The 9,801-nt window shown below is 56.4% G+C and overlaps 1 protein-coding gene across 4 annotated transcripts in view; it reads right to left on the bottom strand.

The window, feature by feature from the left end:
- Positions 1 to 380: 380 nt before the first annotated feature.
- Positions 381 to 9,801, bottom strand: part of TRPV4 (transient receptor potential cation channel subfamily V member 4) — a 36,313-nt gene continuing 26,892 nt past the window's right edge. For all 4 annotated transcript variants that reach the window (XM_025889376.2, XM_073880966.1, XM_073880965.1 and 1 more), the window contains 9 exons: positions 8,758 to 8,916; positions 8,401 to 8,493; positions 7,900 to 7,973; positions 7,020 to 7,185; positions 6,679 to 6,745; positions 4,111 to 4,427; positions 2,935 to 3,062; positions 1,554 to 1,675; positions 381 to 1,093 (listed from right to left, as the gene is read on the bottom strand). In XM_025889376.2, coding sequence (XP_025745161.1) covers positions 936 to 1,093; positions 1,554 to 1,675; positions 2,935 to 3,062; positions 4,111 to 4,427; positions 6,679 to 6,745; positions 7,020 to 7,185; positions 7,900 to 7,973; positions 8,401 to 8,493; positions 8,758 to 8,916 — 1,284 coding nt within the window. In that variant the 3' untranslated portion in view covers positions 381 to 935. The remainder of the gene's footprint in view (positions 1,094 to 1,553; positions 1,676 to 2,934; positions 3,063 to 4,110; positions 4,428 to 6,678; positions 6,746 to 7,019; positions 7,186 to 7,899; positions 7,974 to 8,400; positions 8,494 to 8,757; positions 8,917 to 9,801) is intronic.

Below are 9,801 nucleotides of genomic sequence, written 5' to 3'. Positions count from 1 at the left end.
TCCCACAAACATTACTCTCTCCTACCAACATTACTCTTTCCTGCCAACATGACTCTCCCTACACCTCTGTTCTCTCCCCGCCACTAACATTACTCTGCCCAGCATTACTCCCCTACCCAGCCAACATTGCTCTTCCCCCTCTTCCTTTGACTCCATCTTCTTCCTCCACTCCAACGTCACTCACATCTCTTAGGCTCCCACCACCACCGCCGCCCTGAGTCCAGCCTCCAGCCATCACCCTAAACACCACCTTGGTCACTACCACTGCTCCTCATTCTCATCCCTGCCCCCCACCAGCATTTCTGAGCTCCCCCGTCTCGCTGCTGTCATCCCCATGCCCATCACCACTCCCCCCATCGTCATCCCTACCATCTTCACCATCAGTGAATGAACATTTATTGGGCACCGACAAACACCAGACCATTTACAGAACACACTGAAGGCACGGCCCCACCCCAACGCAAAGCCAGCATGCTGCTGCACAGGGTGCCGTGTGCAGCCCAGGGCCCAGGCTGGGGCTGGGGTTGGACGGCGGTGACCTGGAATGGGGTCCCGAGGCCTCTGCCAGATCCCTCTGAGGGCAAGGATCATACCACTTTCCTGAGAGCAGAGCAAATAAATAATGGAGAGGCAGGGCACTGAGCCCCCGTGGGCAGAGAGGCCCTTGCCTTGGCTTATGTGACTCCATGGGAGTGAGACAGGCAGTCAGGAGCCTCATGCCCCGGGTGGGGAGGCGGAGCTGGGGGCAGGAGCCTGGGGGCCAGAGGGTCCTGGGGCCTCCCCTTCATCTGTGTCCAGCCCTCGCCTCTGGAGGTCAAAGGAGCACGTGAGGGACGCCCCCGGGAGGCACCGCTGAAATGCAGGTGGGGTAGAAACAGGCGGGTGGAGGGACGGGCTTGGGCTGCAGGCCAGAGACCCTGCCCCGCCCACAGCCCCTAGAGGGGAGCGTCATCAGTCCTCCACTTGGGGGGGTAACTCTGATGGTGGCCGTCGCAGCTGGGGTTCCCCATGTTGTCCAGAGGCACCACCACTTCGTCTGGGTTCGAGGTCTTGTTCAGTTCCACCACGCGCGGCACCACCGAGGACCAGCGATCTGTCGAGAGCACGGCGGAGGGAGGAATCAGGACGGGTGGAGAATGCACACACAGGTACTGAGCACCTCCTGTGCACCGGGTTACTCCATAGCCATCTAAAGGGGGAGGATTATCATCCCCATTTTACAGAGGCAGAAACTGGGGCTCAGAGAGGTCAAGACGCCAAACCCAGGAGCACACAGGAGTGAGTAGAAGAGCCAGAATTCAAACCTGGGTCAGAATGGCTGAGGGCCCACGTCCCTGTGTCTCATGTACCCAGTGTAGGGGAAGGGAGGTGCCCCAGACATTCATGAGCAGCAAGGGCAACAACTCAGCGGCTGGCCCATTCTACAGACGTGAACAGTGAGTCTCCGAAACGGGACAGGACTGCTCAAAGCAAATCAGGGGCGAGGATGACCAGGGCTTCCCCTCTGCACCCCTGGATCTCTCCCACTTAACCCCCTGCCGCCTTGCACTCACCTCTCCGGAGGCGGCCCACGGTGTGCGAGAAGCCATAGTACTGGTAGTTCTCACTCTTGCCCGGGTCCTCGTTAATGATGCCCAAGTTCTGGTTCCAGTGAGACCAGTTCACCTCGTCCACCCTGGCGGGGCCACAGCAGGCAAAAGGGTCAGGGGGAGCCCCCCCCGACCGTACCCCTTCCCCACCCCCAGGCAGCCTCCCCGCTCCAGCCCTTCAGCACAACCTCTCCATTCCCTAAAAATTCTGGTAAAATACACGTAACATACAATTTGCCACTTTCACCATTTTTAAGGATACTATTCAGGGGATTAAACATATCCCCCTTGCCCCCCGTGTCAGGTCACCACCCCTGCTGTCTATTCCCAATATTTCCCATCACCCTCAAACAGAAATTCTGTGCCCATCGAGCTGTAGGTCTCACTACCCCACCTCCCCATAACCTGTGTTCTGCTTTCTTTCCCTGTAGATTTGCCTATTCAGGAGATTTCATATAAATGGAATCCTACACCACATGGCCCCTTGACTGTGGCTGTTTTCACACAGCATTATGTCTTCGAGGTTCATCGTGCTGGAGCCTCAGGACTTCACTGCATTTTGCAACTGAATCATCTTTTCTAGGGCTGCACCACGTTTTGCTTATCTGTTCATCTGCAGCGGACACCCTGCTTCTTGACGCTCTCTCCTCCACTTTATGGGACGCCCTGGCCAAGGCAGCAGGCAGCCCCTTGTGCCCCAACAGGCTCAATCTAATTTCCTCCTTGGAGAATTATTTTTTGTCGTTTTCATCCAACCTCCCTATTCGGAGCCATTTCTACAGGTCAGGACCCAGCAAGGAAGGTACGTTCACCGTTCCTGTTTGACAGATGAGGAAACTTGGGCTTGTTGCACGGTTCATACAAGATCACAAAGCTAAGCACTCAGAGAGTCAGGATTTGAACTTCGGGTTCCAACTGAACAGGACTGCCCAGCCGGTCTACGAGGTGGGTGCTGGTATTGTCCCCACTTCACCGACGAGGAACTGGCTTTGCCTGACTCCAGACGTGACGGTCATACTCTATGCTGGCAATTGCTTTACAAAGAATGATTCACCCTGAGAGAAAGGATTCACCCCAGGGTTCCCCTAAGAAGGGGGCATTCCCTGTGCATCTGGGTAATGGCCCAAGTCCATTGATTCCATGCGGCTGGCCCCGAGGGGTGGTGCTGTCATCCGTGGAAGAGACCCAGGCTGGGAAGGAAACTGACTTGCCCGAGATCACCCAGAAGAACTGAACTCCGGTCGGGCCCATGGGGCCTCAGTGGCTCGGGACGTTGCAATGCGTAGAAAAGGTAAGGAGGCTCGATCGGCGCAGGATGGTTCGGCCCCGCCCGCCCCTACCTCACCTGAAGCACCACCTGCGGTCTGGGGTGCCGTCCGAGCTCTTGCCCACGGTCACCATCTCACCAGAGCGGAAGGCCTTCCTCAGGAACACGGGGAAGGAGCGCTCAATGTCCAGGATGGTGGTGGCCCACTGCAGGGGGGGAGGGGTGGGCAGGCCATTGGTGAGCCTCCTCCTGCCCCCCCCCCCAGCGCCTACTGCCCTCGTGGCAGAAATGATGCGCATCCCTACTGCCCCGGAAGTAGGGTTATACATTCAGAAATCCATGGGGCCCGGCAGGAGCACAAATGGGTGAAGCAGGATCAGAGGCAGGAAGCCCCATGACACATGCACGATGTCACCACTCGGTGCTGGGAAGCACCAGGGAGGGGTAGGGAGTGGGGCACACCCGGGAGCACAAGCCCTGTGGGGAGCAGGCCCCTGCCTCCCATCCCCCCAGGCACTGCCAGAAAGGGATGTGGGCCCGCCCCGCCAGGCTTCCAGCTTTCCAGAAAGGCCAGAAGGCTGGATTTTTATGGGAAATCTCTTCGTTTTAAAATTTTGCATGAATTTTTTTTAAAAATATGGCGATGCAGAAAACATGAATCTTTGTGGGTCAAACCCAGTCCACAGGTTGCCACTTTGCCTCTTATGAGTTGTACCCCATGGAGAAACTGAGGCCTGGGGAAGGAAGCGGTCCGCATAAAGATTAAGAGCAGCCAGACGTCCCCCCCACCACCCCCGAGATCCAGAACTGGGAGGATGACCTTGGGGCTTTTTTTTTTTTTCTTCTCACTGCCCCATTTCCTTGAAATGCACCGTAAATGTGGTTGCTGCATTCCTGGGCCTTGTGCTCGCGCTGTTGGTTGTGAGCCCCCCAGTTTATGAGCTATACATGGCCTGAGAGGGCTGTGACCCCCTGGGCCATTGCTTTCTAGAACTGAATAGAACACTTGTGGGAAACAAAGGCAGCAGCTCCCCTGTGCCCACGAGGCCCACGGCCACGTTTGCTTCTCAGGGGCAGCGGAGCCTGGGCAGCCCCCAAGCTCCATCTTACAGACAGGGAGGCGGAGGCAGAATGAGAAGACAGAGCTGGCCCTGAGCGGAAGGCCAAAGCGGGGCATGCCGTGGGCCAGGTCTCCCCGTTCTGGCAGGGGCGGTGGCTGGCAGGGTTGGGGTCCCGGGGGTCCCGGGGCATCACCTGCAGCTTCCAGATGTGCTTGCTCTCCTTGGAGACCTGGCCCACCGTCTCTCCCATGAGGGCGATGAGCATGTTGAGGAGCAGCACGAAGGTGAGGATGATGTAGGTGACCAGCAGGATGATGAAGACCACCGGGTACTTGGTGCTGCTCAGCATCTCCAGGTCGCCCATGCCGATGGTCAGCTTGAAGAGGTCCAGGAGGAATGTGCTGAACGTCTCGCTGTCACGGCACGAGGGGTATGTGGGCACCGTGCAGTTGGTGTGGTCCTCACTGCACACCTTCATGTTGGTACATGGGTTCAGAAGGGACACCAGGGCTGTGGGAGGGGGTGGGGTGACATTCGCTGAGTGAAGACACATGTTGACAGGTGGAGAGCAGCGTTCCCATTCAACAGAGGGGACAGCTGAGGCTTGGTGAGGGGAGCACACCGGCCCAGGGTCACCCAGCGTATGAGCCAAGCCAAGGGTCCAAAGCCTTGGCTCTTTCCACAGACTCTTGCTAACGAAGAAGAAGGTCCCGGGATCTAGTCTAGGAGTTCTCAACCAGGGAGAGGACATCTGACAATGTTTGGCTGTCACAACCAGAGAGGCAGCGCTACTGGTACCTAGTGGGGAGAGGCCCAGGGGATGCTGCTAGACATCCCGCCATGCACAGGACGGCCCCCACAGAGCATCATCTGGCCCCAAGGGCCAAAGGGGCCAAGGCTGGGAAACCCTAATCTAGCCTATTGCTGGTAGAGGTCTTGGGAGCCTGGAAGGTCAGCATTCCCAGAGGGCAGACCCTCGGTCATGCTCCCATTTCCCGGCCCACACCAGCTCACAGAGGAAAGGTGCAAGCTGAAACCTGGTGCCAGGCCTGATTGTTCTAGAAGCCATGCCTGCTAAGGCCCTTGCCCCCACTCCAGACATCTCAAACTGATTCTGGCGCACATCCCTTCCCGCTGAGCCCAGGTGAAGCTTCTAGATTCTTCTCAACACAGTTCAGCAGCAACAACGGCCCCTACACTGTCCAGGGCAGGAAGCATGCGGAGGCTAAGCCCCTCAGTCAGCGGGGCATACAACCTCCTAGGGCCTTCATCCTGGGATTACAGTGAGCACATTTCAACCCATATGCTATCACTGTTCAGTTGTGTAGCGGCTGCCGACACATGTGTCCAAGAAAGATTCTGAGACCTTATCTGGACCTATCAGAAAAATCACTCTGCAATCCATTAGCAATGTCTGCCCTGGGCACAAAAGGCCCATGTGTCACGTTTGTGTTAGGTCAGCCTCAGAGAAGGGATCTAGTGTCCCCTATCAGGAGAAGCCCTGCCACCAAGCTGACCACTCTGTTGCTCATTTAACCCCTAAGCTCCTGCCTCAGTTTCTATAATTAGGACCGCAGTAGGGCTGGACTCTTGACCATTGCAGATTCCCTGACACTCTGTCTAGTTCTTCCCAGTCCTAACCCTGGGAGGGGGCAGCTGTGTTCTGTCCCTATCTCCCCAGCCGAGGCTACCGTTCTGCTTCCCCCCAAATAATCCATGCAGAGCCTCGGAACCATCTGGGTTAAACTGTCACCAGCATCAGATCCTGATTCAGTGCTCATCCCCAGAACAGCCTCCTCAGACGTGAATGTGGCCTGGTGAAGTCTGAGGTAGCCGCTCCCTTTTGGATGCCAGGCATTGGGTGGCAGCTCACTCACCTCTTGGGGACCTGCCCAATGGCTCTGTCAGTATCCCCATTCCTGGCCCTTCACCCATGGCCTGTGCCACTGAGGTCCCTGGGCATCATGACATTATGGAGAAGGCATACTGGAGACAGACAGAAATGGCCTGAACTGGTAGATTAAGTATTCAGATTCACCCTTTCCTGTACCCACGTCCCTTCAATGTGACTTTGCGGGTCTTTCCGTCAAGAGGTAGAATTTATTTCCCCACCCTTTGATCAAGGCCGGCCTGTCACTTGCATTGGCCAGCAGAGTGAAGCAGAAGGGATGCCGGGCAGTGACCTTGAACACTTCCACATACGTTCTCAGAACCCTCAGACCACCATGGGAACACGCCCAAGCCGGCTGGGGGATGGATGGCCATGGGGAAGAGAGCGAGGTCACCCCCCACCGAGGCCATCCTCGCTGCACCGGCCAGCCGGCCGCCGAACCACAGCCGGCCACAGACACAGGAGCTCATGGAGATGGGCCAAACCCGGCCCAGGTTAGCGCCACTGCTCAGCTGACCCAAAGATTTGTGAGCAGTAATAAACAATGGCTGTTTTAAGGCCCTAAGTTCGGGTGCCTTCTTTTGCAATAATCACTACTATGCTATTTTTACCATTTCCCAGCTTTGGAACTTGGGCAGATTATTTAACTTTTCTAAGTCTCAGTTTTCTTACCTGTAAAGGGGACAACAAAGGCACTGACCTTGCAGACCCGTCGGGGGGACTAATGAGGCAGGGATGGAACAGGACCCAGCCCAGTGCCTGGCACGCAGGGAGAACCTAGCACACGCTAGTTATTGCCCTCCCCACAGCAGGCTGCCCTTCTGGTCCTTGCACCACCCCTACCAGGTCACCTGGCTCCCCAGAGCTCACCTGAAGCGTAGCCAATCATGAAGAGCAAGTAGACCAGCAGGAAGCGGAAAAGGTCTTTGAAGAGGATCTAAAGACCCCGGTGGGAATATGGAGACAAACACGAGACACGTGGTTTCTCATTTTCCTGACTTCTCCATCCCAAGGGTTCCCACCTCCACCCTGTCCCTTCCCACCTCCACCCTTGTCCCTTCCCACCTCCACCGATGTCCAGACCCTCCCTGTGGCCCCCAGGGTGTGGCAAGTCCTCAGGGCCGAGGGCACCATCCCACGCATAAGCTGCACACATCCTGTGTGTGGCTCCCTCCATGGACACGTGGTCCAGAGGGTTCCACAGCCCATACCTTCTGGATCATGATGCTATAGGTTCCCGTCAGCTTCAGCCCACGGGTAAAGTAGAGGGCGTTCATCCAGCCCAGGACCAAGGCAAAGACCATGACAGCCAGGTAGGCTTCAATGCCCGCCAGGTAGAGGGCCGCCGAGACAATCACCAGCACGGAGTAGATGAAGCTACAGGCAGCAGAGACCACAAGAGGACCCAGAGGGGAGAGGGGACAATGAGACACCGGCGGGGGAAACATGCCCCCAAGCCCTCCAGGGGACCAGGACATCCCGATGCCTTCTGGACCCCCCAGAAGAGAAACAAAGTGGATTCACTGGGTGCCCCAGCATTCTATTAACCAGGACGTTCAATTAGCTGGCCACTAAGGTGTGTGCAGGGGCCCTGAGGCCCTAAAAGATCCCAAAGTGATGCCCTTTGGAATTGCTAGAGAAAGTGGTGTTGAGGGGAGATTTTGTGACTAAGTGGATTGCATCGTTCTCTAAGAAAAAGGGAAAAGATGTAGTACACGTGCAGCAACTCATCCCGTGCCCCAGGCAGACATCATTAATCAAGCACAGCACTCTTCACATGGCACTCCTGGCAGACATTAGCAATCAGTCACCAGCATAAGAGGTTACATTACTTCTATGTAAGGTGTATATGGCGATAACTCTGTGGCAACCAGAATCTTGCTTTAACCAGAAGACTCTATTGCTTGACATTGGTCTTGTCCTGACTCTGGGCTACAGCCATCCGGGCTGGGTGAATCCACTCCTAATAGAGTCACCTCCCCCCAACCCCTGCCCCCAAATCTGGATGACGTCCCAACCCCAATCCCACCTTCCTCACCCAGAAGCTAGCAGCCCGGGGACCTTGACTCATTTGAGGGGACCTCTACTCACTAGAGTAGCTGGAAGGAGCCATCAATGAAGAGAGAATTCACTCCTGGGCATTTCTTCATGAACAAGTCTTTGATCTGGAAGAGGGGAGGCGGCAGATGAGAGGGGTGGAGCTGTCAGGAATGCAGAGGGGAAGGGAGGGAAGGGGAGAGAGGGAGGCAGAGTGTGGTTCAGAGACAAGATGATGTGCTCTTTTTTTTTTTTTTTAAGATTTTATTTATTTACTTGAGAAAGAGAGTAAATGACGGGGTGAGGGGGGACGGGCAGAGGGAGAGGCAGACTCCAGGACCCCGGGATCATGACCTGAGCCGAAGGCAGACACTTAACCGACTGAGCCCCCCAGGCGCCCCAAGATGATGGGCTCTTTGCTGCTGCGGAAAGAGGAAAAAGCAGAGAAGGAGGGTATAGGCCTGGAGGAGGAGACAGAGGAAGGGAGTGGAAGGGGGAAATACAAGGAGGAAGGAGGACGGGCAGGGTGCGTGCGGTTGGGGGCCAGGCACTCACGTTGGTGAAGAAGAACAGGACCCCGGTGAAGAGCGTGATGATCTCGCCAGCCAGCCTCAGGTAGTCCACAGTGGTGTGATAAGGGTACGGGGGCTGGGGGGCAGACGGCACGCAGGTCCTCACCCGGCCCCTCCAACGTCTGGCCCCGGATCCAGATGATCCCCAATGCTCCCCAAACATCTGGATCCTGTGGATCCTCTTCCTTCACTCTCTTCCCCCCCCAGGTGCGGCGGCGGCGGGCGGGGGGGTACCTCCCCATCCCGTTCCTAAGCTCTCTCCAGTCCCTCCCACAGGGGACCGCCCCCCCAGAGGAGGACCCAGCTGCGCCCGGCTCCCGGCCAGCTCCCGGCCACTCACGGTGCCCTCCAGCGGCTGGTAGTAGGCGGTGAGGGTAAAGATGACCATGGCGCACAGATAGGAGACCACATTGATGTAGAAGGACACAGCGCCAAACTTGCGCCACTTGTCCCGCAGCAGCTCATTGATGGGTTCCACGGCCAGCATCTCGTGGCGGTTCTGTGGGAGACCCGAGCAGGGGCCACATGGGCTCCAGGCAGGCTGACTGCAACACGCCTGCCCCCACCCTCTGCCCCGAGAGCACCTTCTCCTCCTAACCCACTTTTCAGCGACACTCAAGGATCCATGGGGACCTGGACGGGGATTCCGGATCACCCCCACACTCCTGGGCTCAGGATTTGAGGCTCTGCCCAATTCTGCCCCGACTGACCTTTCCAGACTATTCTGGACTCAGAGAACCCAGAGCTGGAAAGCTATTTTCATGATCCCCCACACTCCAACCTACGGATGGTAGGTACCCAGCTGCTGGTGGCAAAATCACCTAGGTAGCTTGTCAAAATATATAAATCCCCAGGCTTCAACCTCAGAAGTTCTGAGTCAGGAAGCAGGATGGGGAAATTTAGCCCCAGGATGACAGACACTGCATTCACCATAATTCTCCGACTCTCCCTCGGGAGGGGGAGGGGGCTTGAGGGGGAGGGAAGCCATCAATAATTGAGCCCCGCACAATAGTTCTCTATACAGGTCCCCGGGCAGACACTGCCAATCAATCAAAGCTTGCACCAGAGATGCTAAACCCCCCACCACCCCTGACCTAAATCAAACCAATTTCAAAGATGAGGGAAGTAATCTCCAGCAAGGGAAGGCATCTGACCAAGCTCACGGAGCCAGGGAGGGAAGGGAGACCTACACCCCGACCCCAGCATTTTCTGCCCCATTTGTACAGCATCCTGTTCTGTTAATGAGTTGAGTTTCCTCATAAACATGGATTTGTGCAACAATGTAGCCACAGAGATGCCATTGCAGTGTTATTCCTGATAGTTAAAGGCAGAAACAAACCCAAATGACCAAGAAGAGAGGAATGGTTAATGAGAATGTGGTACA

This window comes from Callorhinus ursinus, unplaced genomic scaffold, assembly GCF_003265705.2.
Source record: "Callorhinus ursinus isolate GAN/ISIS: 27379988/994484 unplaced genomic scaffold, GSC_fseal_2.0 scaffold41, whole genome shotgun sequence".
NCBI classification, from domain to species: Eukaryota; Metazoa; Chordata; class Mammalia; order Carnivora; family Otariidae; genus Callorhinus; species Callorhinus ursinus.
This window is presented reverse-complemented; position numbering and strand designations above follow the sequence as displayed.